At 45.2% G+C, this 16537-nt stretch overlaps 1 protein-coding gene across 1 annotated transcript in view; it reads left to right on the forward strand.

Annotated features, from left to right (window-relative positions):
* Positions 1 to 1368: 1368 nt before the first annotated feature.
* The window catches only part of emc10 (ER membrane protein complex subunit 10), a 45145-nt gene continuing 29976 nt past the window's right edge, over positions 1369 to 16537 (forward strand). Inside the window, exons 1-4 of the mRNA XM_072492269.1 lie at positions 1369 to 1513; positions 12282 to 12348; positions 13444 to 13556; positions 14820 to 14918. Of these exons, the coding sequence (XP_072348370.1) occupies positions 1439 to 1513; positions 12282 to 12348; positions 13444 to 13556; positions 14820 to 14918 (354 nt within the window). The 5' untranslated portion in view covers positions 1369 to 1438. The remainder of the gene's footprint in view (positions 1514 to 12281; positions 12349 to 13443; positions 13557 to 14819; positions 14919 to 16537) is intronic.

A 16537-nucleotide genomic window follows, 5' to 3' on the forward strand; every position in this document is an offset into this window, starting at 1 on the left:
CTCATCCACCTGTTTGGTCACCTTCTCAAAGAACTCAATAAGGTTTGTGAGGCACGACCTACCCTTCACAAAACCGTGTTGACTATCTCTAATCAAATTATTCCTTTCCAGATGATTATACATCCTATCTCTTGTAAACATTTCCAAGATTTTGCCACCAACAGAAGGTTCACTGGTCTATAGTTACCGGGATTGTCTCTACTCCCCTTCTTGAACAAGGGGACAACATTTGCTATCCTCCAGTCTTCTGGCACTATTCTTGTAGACAAAGTTGACTTAAAGATCAAAGCCAAAGGCTCAGCAATCTGAGTTGAGGGTTCCTGCCTCTGCAACCCCTTAGATCACAACACATGGGAGGGAGGCGGGCAGCACGGTGGTGCAGTGGGTTAGCCCTTCAGCCTCACGGCGCCGAGGTCCCAGGTTCGATCCCGGCTCTGGGTCACTGTCCGTGTGGAGTTTGCACATTCTCCCCGTGTTTGTGTGGGTTTCGCCCCCACAACCCAAAAGATGGGCAGGCTAGGTGGATTGGCCACGCTAAAATTGCCAGGGCTGGTTTAGCACACTGGGCTAAATAGCTGGCTTTTAAAGCAGACCAAGGCAGGCCAGCAGCACGGTTCAATTCCCATACCAGCGTCCCCGAACAGGCGCCGGAATGTGGCGACTAGGGGCTTTTCACAGTAACTTCATTTGGAGCCTACTTGTGACAATAACGATTTTCATGTCATTTTCATTCGGCCCATCAGGTTAGCACCCGCCATTCAATGAGATTGTGACGGATCTGATGCGACCATCCCCAGCTGCACCTTCCCGACTTACGCCCGTAACCCCCGATTCCCTCGCTGATTAAAACCCCGTCTCTCTCCGCCTCGGGGCAGTGGGTTCCAGACCCCTACAAGTCCTCCGGATGAAACAATCTTTCCTGCATCTCCTCTCTTTTTAAAAAATAAATTTAGAGTACCCAATTCATTTTTTTCCAATTAAGGGGCAATTTAGTGCGGCCAGTCCACCTACCCTGCACATCTTTGGGTTATGGGGGCAAAACCAAAGCAATCACGGGGAGAATGTGCAAACTCCACACGGACAGTGACCCAGGGCCGGGATCGAACCCGGGACATCGGTGCCGTGAGACAGCAGTGCTAACCACTGTGCTGCCCCTGCACCTCCTTTCTAAACCTTCTACCAATCACTTTAAATCTATGCCCTTTCCCACACCTCTGCTCAGGGTAATGGCTCCTTTCCCACCACTCTGGCTGCATATGTCTGCTATTATGCAGCACTTGGCCAAGGTGGCCAAGCTACTGGACCTCCAGAGACAGTCCTCCGCCGTCCCGGCAGGCTTCACTGCACTGGGCGTTCCGGTCCTCCAGAGTCCCGTCATGCTGCGGGCGCACGGTCCGCCGCCATCCCACGGTGCATTGGGCGTTGTAGTTTCGCTGTGATGGAGACGGTCTCGTTTCTGCGCCGATTCCTGCTGCTCAGCCTCATCGGCACCGGTCTCTGTAACTCCAGGAGGGTGAGCGAGCCTGGGAGCGGATTATCGCCGTCACGCGAGGCCGGGGGTAGCGGCGGCGCTGCTGCTGCTGCTGCTGAGGAGCTGCGCGGGGCCCCGGTTGGCCGTTGAGGATGGAACGTTGGGCCCGCAGTTTGAACTTGGCCTGCGTGAGGGGTGGTGCAGCTGTCAATCACTGCCTGGCAACGAGCTGGGCCAGGGTCCGGGTGCCTGGCAACGGGCTGGGCCAGGGTCCGGGTGCCTGGCAACGGGCTGGACCAGGGTCTGGGTGCCTGGCAACGGGCTGGGCCAGGGTCCGGGAGCCCGGCAACGGGTTCAGCCAGGGTCTGGGTGCCTGGCAACGGGCTGGGCCATGGTCCGGGTGCCTGGCAACGGGCTGGGCCAGGGTCTGGGTGCCTGGCAACGGGCTGGGCCAGGGTCTGGGTGCCTGGCAAAGGGCTGGGCCAGGGTCTGGGTGCCTGGCAACGGGCTGGGCCATGGTCCGGGTGCCTGGCAACGGGCTGGGCCAGGGTCTGGGTGCCTGGCAAAGGGCTGGGCCAGGATCTGGGTGCCTGGCAACAGGTTGGACCAGGGTCCGGATGCCTGGCTGCGTCAGGGTCGGGGTGCCTGGCAACTGGCTCGGCCAGGGTCTCGGTGCCTGGCAACGGGGATGACCAGAGCTTGGGCGCTCTCAGTCTGATCTTTGACCATGCAGTGCATAGTGGGCTGTGCATGTCAGACCTCCTCTGAGGTCTGCTCCTATTTCTAGCTAACATGGTCATCAATAGGTCCAGGGCAGAAGAGGCTGATTGGGTTCTTTGCCCTGGCCTCCTGCTTCACTTTTGCAGCTTTGCCTGCATTTTGTGCATCCATGTGTCTCTCTCATGCGTGTGTGTGTGGTAAACCAGTATTGTAATGCACTGTTGTATTGTTACATGCTTGTCCCTGCAGGCTCTGCCTGTGGCTCTTCCCCTTGGGCTCATGTATAAAGGTGGCCAACCTCCAGCCCTGCCCTCATTCTTGGACCGGCTGCCAGCAGGTGTCTTTAAGCTGATTGAAGCCACAGTTTTTCTCCCGGCTCCTCTGTCGATACTTGATGGTACATCAGTGTGCGGATACTTTCTCTCGTGCAGCTGAACCTATTCATACGTACACCATCCCTCACATGTTGTGAACAGATGATTTGTTTCTACTCTCCCATCAATATACTTACAGCTTCACCTGGAGCATGCTGTCAAATTCTGGATGCTGCCTATTAGAAAGAATGCTCAGGCCACGAGAGGGTGTAGAGGAGATTTACTGGAATGGGACCGGGAGTCTTCCATTAGGATGAGAGATTGGAGAAGATATAATTCTTTTAGAGCTGAGAAGGTTAAGCAGGGATTTGATAAAGGCGCTTGAGGTTCTGAAGGATTTTAATAGAATAAAAAGGTAGAACTGTTTCCAGTGGTTCATGGGGTTGGTAATCAGATATCACGACTTTTGAGGTAACTGGCAAAAGAATCAGAGATGCAATCAAAATTTGTTCTCACAAGGCATATTGATATGGAGTGCTGTGCCTGAAAGGGTAGCAGAAGCGTATCTAATGATTTTCAAAAAGGACTTGGATAAATACTTGAAGGGGAAGGGTTTGCAAGGTTATGGGGAAAGTGTGATTAATTGGATAGCACTCTTGCAAAGATCTGGCAGAGGTACAAGTGAACTCCTGCTATGATTCTATAATGCAGCCAATTGCTGCACCCAATCATAAACACAGGTCATGTAGATACTCAAAGGTGAGTGGTGCAGTGGTTCGCACTGCTGCCTTACGGCGTCAAGGATCCAGCTTCGATCCTGGCCTCTGGTCACTGTGTGGAGGTTGCACATTCTCCTCGTGTCTGCATGGGCCTCACCCCCACAACCCAAAAGAATTGCAGGGTAGGTGGAATGACGACACCAAATTGCACCTTAATTGGGGAAAAAATTATAATTGGATACTCAAAAAAACAAACAAACCCACATTAGATGTCATTTAGTGCAATAGCAATATTAGTAATCTAATAATGGCCCTTTAATCTTGGACCGCATACTGTTTTAATGTTCAGTTTCTGCTATAAAACTCCCAACATATTTGGAATGAAGATCTGAATTTTGACTAGATTTGGCCATACTTGTATGTATTTATAAAAGAATGAAACTATTTCTATAATTATGGATTTCATAAATGTTTGGATTTGTGCAACTTGTTATAATATTGAAACATAGAAAATAGGAGGAGGACCTTTGGCCAATCGCGTCTGCACCGATGCAGAAATACACCTGACCTGCCTACCTAATCCCATTTGCCAGCACTTGGTCCATAGCCTTGAATGTTATGATGGGGCAAGTGCTCTTTCACATTCTTTTTAAAAAGGATGTGAGGCAACCCGCCTGTACCACCTTCCCAGGCAGTGCATTCCAGACCGTCACCACTCTAAACCTCCTGCTCCTGACTGTGAACTTGTGTTCACTCAAACTGACCCTTCAACTAAGGAGAACGGCTGCTCCCTATCCACCCTGTCCATGCCCCTCATAATCTTGTATACCTCGATCAGGTCACCTGTCAATCTTCTCTTCTCGAACAAAAACAACCCAAACCTATCCATCCTCTCTATATAACTTAAATGCTCCTCCCAGGCAACATCCTGGTGAATCGCTTCTGCACCCCCTACAGTGCAATCACACCCTTCCTATTTTGTGGTGACCAGCTCTGGCTGATCATCCAATGAGTGGCACGGTAGAACAGTGGTTAGCACTGTTGCTTCACAGCACCAGGAACCCAGATTTGATTCCCGGCTTGAATTACTGACTGGAGTCTGCATGTTCTCCCCGTATCTGCGTGGGTTTCCTCCGGCTGCTCCAGTTTTCTCCCACACATGCTGTTAGGTGAATTGGACTTTCTGAGTTCTCGCTCTGTGTACCCGAACAGGCGCTGGAGTGTGGCGATTCGGGGATTTTCACAGTAACTTCATTGCAGTGTTAATGTAAGCCTACTTGTGACACTAATATTTATGAATCCTGCTTCCCCCCCCCCCCCCCGCCCCCATATCCTTTGATCTCTTTCGCCCTAAGTGTTGTATCTAACTGCTTGAAAACATACAACGTATTGGCATCAGCTACTTCCTATGTTAACGAATTCCACAGGCCGACCACTCTCTGGATGAAGAAATGTCCCCGCATCTCTGTCCTAAATGGTCTATCCCGTATCCTCAGATTGTGATCCCTGGTCTGGACACCCCCACCATCGGGAACTTCCTTCCTGTATCTGCCCAGTCCAGTTCTGTTAGAATTTTATAGGTTTCTATTTTCTATAGCTCTCCCCTCATTTGAACTCCAGCGAATACAATCCTAACTGATTCAATCTCTCCTCAGTCCCGCCATCCCAGGAATCGGTCTGGTAAACCTTTGCTGCACTCTCTCCAGAGCAAGAACATCCTTCTTCAGATAAGGAGACCAAAACTGCACGCACTATTCAGGTGTGGCCTCTCCAAGGCCCTGATAATTGCAGCCAAGACATCCCTGCTCCTGTTATGGAATCCTCTTGCTATGAAGGCCAACATATCATTTGCCTTCTTTACCGCCTGCTGTACCGCATGCTTACCATCAGTGATTGGTGTACGAGGACACTCGGGTCTCATTGAACATTCCTCTGTCCTAATTTATGGCCATTCAGATCACAATCGGCCTTCTCGTTTTTGCTACCAAAGTGGATAACCTTGCAACTCTCCAAATTATACTGCATCTGCCATTCATTTGCCCACTCACTCAACTTGTCCAAATCACACTGAAGGATCTCTGCATCCTCCTCGCAGCTCGCCCGCCCACCCTACTTGGTGTCATCTGCAAATTTGGAAATATTACATTTTGTTCCCTTATCTAAATCATTAATATATATACTGTGAATCCCTGCAGTATCCACAATCACTGCCTGCCAGTTTGAAAAAGACCTATTAATTCCTACTCTTTGTTTCCTGTCTGCCAACCAGTTTTCTATCCATCTCAAATAACTACCTCTAATCCCATGTGCTTTGATTTTACACTAATCACGTATGCAAGACTTTGTCCAAAGTCGCTGCAAATATACCACATCCACTGGCTCCAAACAGCAGTGTCTCAAGTATACTCTGCTGAAAATAGGTAGCATATTTCATGTAGATTTTTGTAAGTGAGTTACAAAAAAAGGGGGTGGCACGAAGCACAGTGACTGTTGCCTCACAGCGCATGGGACCCGGGTTCAATCCAGCCTCGGGTCACTGACTGTGTGGAGTTTGCACATTCTCCCCGTGTCTGTGTGGGTTTCCTCCCATAGTCCAAAGATGTGCAGGTTAGGTGGATTGGCCATGATGATAAAAATTGACCTGGAGGTTTGGTGGGATTATGGGGATAGGGTGGCGGAGTAAACCGAGGCCCACGTAGGGTGTTCTTTCATAGGATCGGTGCAGACGCGATGGGTTGTATGGCCTCTTTTTGCACTGTAGGGTTCTATGGTTCTATTCAATGTAACAGTGATTTCCATTCTTCCGTGCAGTCATTCTGAAACTCTTAGAGGGGCTGATTTAGCACACTGGGCTAAATCGCTGGCTTTTAAAGCAGACCAAGGCAGGCCAGCAGCACGGTTCAATTCCCATACCAGCCTCCCCGAACAGGCGCCGGAATGTGGCGAGTAGGGGCTTTTCACAGTAACTTCATTTTGATGCCTACTTGTGACAATAAGCGATTTTCATTTTCATTTCATTTTTCATTGTGCTATGTGATGTCTTTGTGAACATTTCATCAAAGCAAGGACATTAGTGTCTAAATAGTATTCTAAAATGAAGAATGTCTGTTTCCTTTCCGAGGGTATTTTATTTTTGCTGGAAGAGCAGAAATCTTGAACTAATTGAGAAATTGATCCGACTGCATTCTCATTTCTAATTGTTTTTGCACTTTTCTCATAAAGAACTTTGTGAAATCGTGGAATAGCTTGCAGGCTAATTAACAGTCAAGGCCATAACCATCTTTCGACCAGCCAATTAGCTGCTGCTTTTCCTGCTGATTGCCTGCAATACCAATGTGTTGGGGATCCTGTGCAAACCCAGCTGTTGCCCAAAGCACTGTATTACCTATAGAATCCCTCTGGTGCAGAAGGAGGCCATTCAGCCCTTCGAGTCTACACTAACCCACTGAAAGAGCACCCTACGTAGGCTCACTCCCCTGCCCTATCCCTGTTACCCTGCCTAACCTTTGGCCAATAAGGGGCAATTTTATCATGGCCAATCCACCTTACCTGCACATCTTTGGACTGTGGGAGCAATCCAGAGATCCCAGAAGAAACCCATGAAGACGCAGTTGTGCTCTTTCTTGGGCAACGCACGGCGCCTTGTGTAGTACTCTTGAAATGGGTAGCAGAAATGCATCTTGAATTATTTACTGGCTGAAATTGTCCACCAAACTCCCTAACATGCAGGTGTTAATGAGCTGCATGGTGCAGCAGCATTTGTGGTTTTTTTTTAACATTTCAATAGGTGTTTAGTCATTCAGAATGAATATTGTGCAATTGACAGCAAGCAGGAGTTAAAGGGAGGTGGGGTGGAAAAGGGTCTGGGGAGTCTTCTGGAAGGGAGATTTGACACTGAGGTTGCACTGGAACTGAAACAAGAAATGTGAAACTACATTTTGCGTGATATATTAATTATCTGCTTTTCTGCAAATTTGTCTCTAACTAATTTGAGTTGGTGTTTTTGGGTTGGAGCTGATTTGATTAACAGTTGTAAGTATCATGCTTTTGGGTGATGCAGTGGATTGAATGCTCACCTTTCCCTTTGGGGACCCGCCCATACTTATGGTAACCGAGCTTTTAGAATGGCTGCTGGGGGGAATTGTCCCTGTGCAGGATGGTCTTGCTCTGTGTGAGGACATATTGTGGAGTTAAAGCAAAGGGAACCTCGTGCTTGGGCTGAAGTATTGACTTTGGCTCCATTCAGGTCTCCAGTTACTGAAAGCAATATTCAAAGTGGGGAAATGTACTTTATAATTAAGGGATTTTCCAAGCGATGATGAATAATTTCTATTCTCCATCCTAATGTTGACAACATTTAGTCATTTTAAATAGATGACATTTTTACTCCAGTAGCAAATCTTTCCAATTCTGTCAATATGTTCACTGTCCATTGAGGAACTGACCCACACCCGCATCCAGGTCACCTAATAATGTCCCAAGCCCAAATCTGGATCCTGACCTCTGTTGGAATGGCAATAGACATTACAGTTTATTTGTCCCACATATTTTAGGCTAAAGAGTAACAAAATCACCATGGGTTTCTCCTCGTTGCACACTCACGGAAAAGTATTTCTGTAGACATCATGTGAAGACAGAACTGTGGTCAGCTGTGATATCGCATGTCGCCAAACAACTGACCCCCATCCACTGCCTAGTGCAGTCCGTGAGGAAAAGCCACTCAGTTACCAGAAGTTTGCTGTCACCCGTGTATCCCCAACATACCTCCAGCAGAGGAGAAATTTAGACTAGGGTGACCAGAAGAGAAAATCAAAGTTCAAGTATTCACGTGGTGGCTTACAGCTGTTAAGAAGTGTCTGCAAGCACTCCGGCTGCTCCACCAGTCTGGATCCTGTTCAGGGTTCAATTGAACTGAGCTATCCAGTTTCCAGATGGCTAGCTTTTATTATTGCTGTCCTCTTGACAGCACCAGCAGTAACATTTGAATCCATGGGAAAAAATGTTAGAAGCCGATCGAGACAAGTCTAACAAACAGCGTGGGTTAGAATAATTTCCGAGGGGCAACACAATGGTGCAGTGGTTAGCACTGCTGTCTACGGCGCTGAGGTCCAGGTTCGATCCCGGCTCTGGGTCACTGTCTGTGTAGAGTTTGCACATTCTCCCCCTGTCTGCGTGGGTTTCACTCCTACAACCCAAAAATGTGCAGGATAGGTGGATTGGCCACGCTAAATTGCCCCTTAATTGGAAAAAATAATTGGGTACTCTAAATTTAAAAAAAAGAATTTCTGAGGCCCCGATTGAATCGCTCTGATGAGGATTCTCATTGCATTGATCTCAGAAGTGCAGAATTTCGGATGTCAGGAGCATGTTTTTGCCCCAGTGTTGGTATGGGGACGGCCTGTCACAGAGGAGAACTCCTCCTACTCTGTCCTGATGGTGCATGTCAAAGAAAGAATGAGACGCGAGTTTCTATAATGCCATTCATGACTCCCTGATATGCCAAAGCTTTTTACAACCAATGAAGTATTTTTTAAATTTTAGGGTGCCCAATTCATTTTTTCCAATTAAGGGGCAATTTAGCGCAGCCAATCCACCTACCCTGCACATCTTTGGGTTGTGGAGGCGAAACCCACGCAAACACGGGGAGAATGTGCAAACTCCACACGGACAGTGACCCAGAGCCGCAATCGAACCTGGGACCTCGGCACCGTGATGCAGCAGTGCTAACCACTGCGCCACTGTGCTGCCACCAGTGAAGTATTTTTGAACGTAACCACTGTCGTAATGTAGGTTTTGCGCAGCTAATTTAGGCACAGCAAGATCCCACAATCAGCAATGTGACGAGCCCAGCTAATTTATTTGACGTTGACGGAGGTATTAAATTTCGGCCAGGACACCAGGGATAACCCCCCTGATCTCCTTCGCCAATACTGGCCTCACAGTCAGCCACCTGGGTTGGATTCAAATCTAGGTTCTAGCAGTAAAACGACAACGTGCAAATCTCCCGTACCGCACAGTGTCAGCTTTCCCTCTTTTATTCCTCATTACCCTCACCTAGACTTGGAGATCTGAGAAGCAGAATTCTTAATTGGAGCTATCTGAAATGTTTTTGTCACCGATTATGAAAGGGTGCTTAAAATGAGACATAAATAAAATTAGTGGTGCACTTGCTCCCAGAGAAGCTGCAGGTTTCTGCCACAGCTGCAGTATAATATGTGCCACGTGCCGTCAGCCTGTGGTTTACTGCATCTAATTTCTGATGCATCTGCATTAATGACAGATATAACCTCACAGTCCGTGTTGTTCAGTATTGTCGAGGTTTGGGTAAGCTTGGAACCCGGCAGAAATCTTTCAATTCTTCCAAACGTATTTGGCTCCAAGGAAAAGGCACTTTGATTGTAAAGTGCAGGCCCATTTTGTAAATGTGAATAGTTGCCAGAAGCCGACTTTTAATTTGAAATGTTATTATTTACAATGAGGTAGCAGTGCGCCGTCTAGAGGCTTCTTTAGCATGTTGGTAGTAAATCTATAGAAATAGTTGGTCTCGGGCATTCCTTTCTAATGCTGGTGCCGATATGCATGTTTGATGCTTTTAATTCATCACATATCGTGTTATACAGCTCATAATACTTTCTCTAAACACGGGCTTGGTTGTAAATGCAAAGTCTGCAGTTGTACTGCTGGGTGAATACAATATCTTAAAAGCATCCATTGCAAAATAAAACCATTGCCTGCTGTTACAGATCACTATCATCCTGCACTACATCAACAGCAATGTCAATCATTCCATCTCATCTTTTAACAGCTATAATAAGACAACATCTTTAAAATCCCTTAACTCAGCAGAGCAGTGGAGAAGTATTTAGGCGCTTTGGTTTCACATTGGTGTTTAGCTGTAACTCAGTGGGTTCCACTTTCTCCTCTTAAGGTTGTAGGTTCAAGTCCCATTACAGAGACTGGAGCATAAAATCTCAGTACTGAGAGAGTGCTGCATTGTCCGAGAGGTTGTCAATGATAAATCGAGACCCCTTTCAGATGGGCTTGTAAGATTTGATAGCACTATATAAATGCAACTCTTCCTTTGAGTGCGCACTGCCATAATTGATTTGAAATGGGTGTGAGCAATTCCCCTCGGGTCATTTAGTGCATTTTTATTTTGCTACTGGAGGTGGAGGTTTGACTGAAGACATTCTGAATTCTCCCTCTGTAGGGACTTTTCACAGTAACTTCATTGCAGTGTTAATGTAAGCCTACTTGTGACAATAATTATTATTATATATTATTCCTGTCACTGCAGCTATAGTGGTACGTCTTAGGTTTTGTAAAAAAAATAACAGGATTAAGATATAGAACATTACAGCACAGTACAGGCCCTTCAGCCCTCAATGTTGCGCCGACCTGTGAAACCACACTAAAGCCCATCTACACTCTCTTGGTTCAATTGATAAATCAAACATTATATGAAACTGGAGAACATAATCACCTGGATAGAAATAAATAGAACCCAAAGCAACATTGAATCTCATTGTAACCATTTTTCTCAGTTTGGTGGCCCATTTTTGCTGTGCGAAACAGCGAACAGCTTCTTCTATTATCTAGTTACATGGTTCAACATACCGTTGAAAATGCAAGTTCCTATTGATCCGCAAGGACAGGAATTGTAAAGCGTAAATGGGATTTTAGGCACATGTACAATCCAGAGACTACAATGTTGCAGCCTTTCTCTAAAACAGTCATCTCTAATAAGGTTCTACGCCAGCAGAAAATCTTCATAATATCTGCCCAATACTTGCAACAAATACAAAACCATTGACACAAACACAAAAGTCAACGTGAGCACAACGCATATATTCATCGTTACTTTGCTATGTCTTACTGCAAATGTTTCTTCAATGGAAACCTTGGTGTCCAATTGTAAAAGGACAACATTGAGAAGCTTAACAGTAAACAACATTTTTATGTACTTTTCTAAAGTAGGAAGCGAGGGGGAAAACATTGTTTAAGAATAATGCATCAAAGTGGCATTTCATATCACGTTTAAATTCATGGATTTTACCATTTGTTTAAAAAAAATAAAAACATTTAGAGTACCCAATTTCCTACTGTCAAAGTCAATATTTTCCCGCTTCTGTAGTAGAAAGATTCAACACACTCGTTAAGACAGAATAACAAGCTTTATTTTCGAAAACAACTACATGCAGTAATGGCTGAAACTTGAAGTCAGAGAGCAGTCAACAAAACTGCTGAGTCTTTCACAAGTTCCGCGCTTTTGTGGAGAATTAGCTCAATATTTATACATTATCATTATCAAGATTATGTGACAACAGTATAGTCAGGAGTTTGATCGGAAATACAAATGGAAGCATAGACTAGACCATGTTTGGTCATGTCACTCATACCATTATTTAGTCCTTGGAGGGAACATTGAAAGGTCGGAATAGACTTGTTTCTTCCTGAACTTATCTTGTTTTAAATTCCTACGGCCCTGGGTTATGACGAGTTAGTTTTATCAGGAGTTGCCGAGGTCCGGTGTTTTGGAATGGCTCGACCTTCGCTGATCTTTTCAGACTTCAAGTTATGCAGAGTTGGCCTACGGCCATACTAGTCTGAAAATGGTTAGAGCAGCATTCTTTACATGGGCCTGGTGAGCTGGGATGAGTAGTTTCAGCCTTTCTTATATTGTATCAAACCTTTTGACCAGTCTTCCCATTGACCAATTTTCCCATCATGCCATTACTTAATTCGTACCATATCACACTACCTTGGCTTTCACCCTTACTATTGAAGCTGTTAAATTCAATGTTGGATGCCATCCGTTCAGTGTATACTCTTCCATTCCTTCTGAAACCTTGATAATGCTGTGAACTGTGGTTTTCCAATGTCTCCACCACTTCAATTTCTAAATCAGCTGAATTAAATTTGAGCAAGGTTGTTGTGTAGTATTGGAGCCATTTGCTTTCTTTGACGCTGCTGTTACTAAGCACAGAATAGGTATGTAACATTCTCTAATACTGCAGTGGTGCACAACCAGTAATTTCTGTTTTCCTTCTCTTTCAGCCCGGAGATGTTTTAGAGTCTGAAATTGCAGGACTATCTGTGCCCCTTGACCACTCATTTGAATTTGGTAAGCCTAAAGGGTTGACTAGAACTGATTTTCAAACGAGTATCGTTTCCCAAGTGGAAAACTTCCCTGTCGATGTCATTGAGGCATGCGTTAGGCCATCTTACATCAAATTGTTTCCAATGGCTGAAAGGTTGCTAACTACAGCCTACAGATTTAAGATAATTGCCCAAATAACCCAAGGTAACTGAAGGAAAAGCCTTTTTAATCTTTATTAGTGTCACAAGGCTGACATTAACACTACAACAAAGTTACTGTGAAAATCTCCTACAGAGGGAGAATTCAGAATGCCCAAATCACCAAAAGCATGGCTTTTGGGACTTGTGGGAGGAAACCGGAGCACCCGGAGGAAACCCACGCAGACACAGGGAGAACGTGCAGACTCCGCACAGACAGTGACCCAAGCTGGGAATTGAACTCGGGTCCCTGGCACTGTGAAGCCACAGTGCTACCCACTGTGCTACACTGCTGCCCATATGCAACAAATAGTGGGGGTTTGGATTGCATCGTCTGATAGAAAGGTGGATATGCATGCAAAAATAGCCTTCAACAGAGAATTGAATAAATACATGGAGATCAAAAAATGCAGGTGTATGGGGAATGAGTGAGATAATGGTACCGGATAACCAGATTGTTCTTCAAAAGAGCTGGTTCAGACTCTCTGAACTGAAGGGCCTCCTGTACTCATAGATCATAGAATTTACAGTACAGAAGGAGGCCATTCGGCCCATCGAGTCTGCACCGGCTCTTAAAGTTCTATGAGTCATAACATGGAGCAATGCTAGTAGCGTGGGTTCAAGTCCCATACCTTCTCAACCTTGCCCCTCACCTGAGCTGTGGAGACCCTCAGGTTAAATTACCACCAGTCAGCTCTTAAAGGGGAGGCCCTCTGGGACGGTGGTAACATTTACATTATTTGTTTTCCTGCTCCATTTAACGAGGGAAAAACTGAATCAGCATTATTGCTTCTGATTGTTGATCAGTGTTTCCTCTCCATGTTGGTCCCGGACAATAAACTGAAATCATGTTTCCAGATGTTGAGATGCTCTTACATTAGTGCCCCTCAGAGAACAATAAAGGCGTGTTTTATCGTTGTAGATGATAGCATTCAGTATAAAAAGAGGGGTACGTTCCTGTGGAGACCAGGTCGAGAAAACACTCTCACGCTAACTCAGACGCAACTGACAGAGGATGAAAGGATTAAGCTCCGAGTAAGTAGTGTTTTATTCCCATGTTCCTGCATCACAGGTACACTTCCGAACCTTGTGGTGGAGCAATTGTTTCAAAGTTAACCTCCAAGGTATCTTTAACCAAAAGAAAATTGATCTTTAATTTTTTTTTTGTTTATTCTTTCACAGGATATGGGCATCACTGGCCAGGCCAGCATTTATTGCCCATCCCTAATTACCCTTGAGAAGGTGGTCATGAGCAGCCTTCTTGAACCGCTGTAGTCCATGTGATGTAGATGCACCCACGGTGATGTAGATGCACCCACGGTGCTGTTAGGGAGTTGCAGGATTTGAGCCAGTGAGATTATAGTTTGTTTTTCATATCTGTTTCCTGACTGAGATGATAAATGTCTTCACTTGGAAAAGATCTGGATGTTTGGAATTCTCTACCCCAGAGGTCTGTGGATGCCCGCTTGCTGTGTTTACAGAGGTCTGTGGATGCCCGCTTGTGTTTACAGAGGTCTGTGGATGCCCGCTTGTGTTTACAGAGGTCTGTGGATGCCCGCTTGCTGTGTTTACAGAGGTCTGTGGATGCCCGCTTGTGTTTACAGAGGTCTGTGGATGCCCGCTTGTGTTTACAGAGGTCTGTGGATGCCCGCTTGCTGTGTTTATTCAAGACTGAGATTGACAAGGTTTTTGGATTCTAAGGAAATTGAGAAATATGGGGAAAGTATGGAAAAGTGGAGTTGTGGTAGATGATCAACTATAATAGTAATGAAATCAAGCATGTTTGAAGGACTGGATGACTCCTTGCATTTCTCATGTCCTTAAATTCTCCAAATGTTATGATGATTTATTGGTGTGTTCTGCAGACTGCAACATCTGGTGGGTGATGAATGCTTTCAAACCTGTTATACAAGTACATTGAGGGAGTCAGTTAGCTTAGTTGACCGGACAATTTATTTGTGATGCGGAGCAATGGCAACAGCTCGGGTTCAATTCCGTACCGGCTGAGGTTATCCATGAAGGCCCCACCTTCTCAACCCTGCCCCTCGCCTGAGGTGTGGAGATCCTCGGGTTAAAGCACCACCAGTCAGCTCTCAAAGAGGAAAGCAGCCTATGGTCCTCTGGGACTGTGGGGACATTTATTTATAGAAGTACATTGAAAGCCTAGTTACAACACTGATAATCAATGAAGCCTATTTGATGGGAATGATAGATTTGTCCACCCATGTTAGTTATACAGACTTGGAGATTGCTGATCCTATCTATCCATGATCAATGTCTCTTTTCCATTTCTGATAGGATATGGCTAGTACAGATGGACTGTACCGGATCAGGATCCCAAGAAAACTGGGTAGCGAAAGCTCGATTTCAGATTATGTGTCATCTTTTGTTCGAGTAGTAAGTACCAGAAAAAGTAGACACACTTCATTCAACCAAGAAGTGAGAAGAATGTGATTATAGGGTTTTGTTTTAAGATACATATTCTCTGGGGCTGCTTGAATTGTGAACTCCTGTTGTAGCTCATTTCCCGAAGGACCTTTATAAAATTGAGATGTTTTCCATTTCAGTGAGGCTCCCTGTGAAGTAGGATATAGTTTTTAAAGAATCACTGCGTGTTGGCACCGTGTCTCCCCAACCACGTTCAATTGTACAACATGTCTTGAGTAAGGTTAATCTTTTGGTGTTAAACTTGGGTAACTATGGCGACCCACTAGGAGATGATCTGAGGCTACCCAAATTAATTCTGCTTCATACTCTGCGGCCAGCAAACTAAGTAACCTTTCACTGATGAGCCTGGACTGGATTTTGATTCCAGCCCCAGAGGTTTGCTGCCAGTATCTTAATCGAAAAATAAATGATAAGTATAAAGATAGAAAAATAACTTGTTTTGTCATGTTTTAGGCTGAGATTTGAATAGACCACTCTGACTATTTAAACAAACTTGCCTTTGAAAGGTTCAGGGGAATCTGATTGAAGTTTTCAAAGAATTAAGGGAAATTGATAAGGTAGATGGAAAGACGCTTTTTCCCCTTGATGGAGCATCTTGGACTATGGGAGATAGCCTGAAAATCAAAATTTTCAGGAGTGGAGCTCTGCACGCAAAGGGTGGTGGAAGTATGGAATTCTCTTCCGCAAATGATAATTGATAATGGAAAGTTACTAATTTGAAATCTGAGATTGATAGTTTTTGTTAACCATAGGCCTTAAGGGATATAGACGCAAAGGAGGGTATGTGAAGCTGAGCCGTGATCTCACTGAATACTGGAATAGGCTCCAGGACTCTTAGAATCACTGTCAGAGTCAGGGAAAACGTGGTCTACAAATGAAGTAAATTTATTGTTAAAATTCCAACATGCTCAATGTGTTTCTATTTCTAATGTGCCAAATAATAGGGATGGAAGAATATTGTCAGAAGGCTGCAAAAAGGGATCATTTCTATATATTTTGGAAGTTTTCATTTTGAAGTAAGGATTTTGATCTGGGATTGTTGAGTGAAGTGGAAGGTTGTTCAATTATAGAATTTATTGCTGGTTCATGTCTGGCTGCTGGTAATCTGAACTTGTATATGGCATTCCTGGTGTTGCTGTCACCTTCCCAAAGGTAACAAATCACAGACCAAAGCTGTTACACTTGTGTGAATTTCACACCCTTGTTCACAAACTGCAATAGAAAAAGACTGAAAGAAAATACATGTCCAAATAGAGTTTTCCATTGGCCGGCAGGATATCGGTGGATTGCCACACAGATTAAATATAGTTGCTTAGTTAATATTGGCATGCTAAGATACTCTCTGTTTGCTCCTCTCGCTCCCTCCATTTTCTAGTAGCAAAGTGGTAGGCTTTTGAAATGGCAAATTCCGGGCAGCATGGTGAAACAGTGGTTAGCCCTGCTGCCTCACGGCGCCGAGATCTTGGGTTCGATCCCGTCTCTGGGTCACTGTCCGTGTTGAGTTTGCACATTCTCCCCGTGTTTGCGTGGGTTTTGCCCCCACAACCAAAAGATATGCAGGTTAGGTG

Source organism: Scyliorhinus torazame, chromosome 29 (genome assembly GCF_047496885.1).
Source record: "Scyliorhinus torazame isolate Kashiwa2021f chromosome 29, sScyTor2.1, whole genome shotgun sequence".
NCBI classification, from domain to species: Eukaryota; Metazoa; Chordata; class Chondrichthyes; order Carcharhiniformes; family Scyliorhinidae; genus Scyliorhinus; species Scyliorhinus torazame.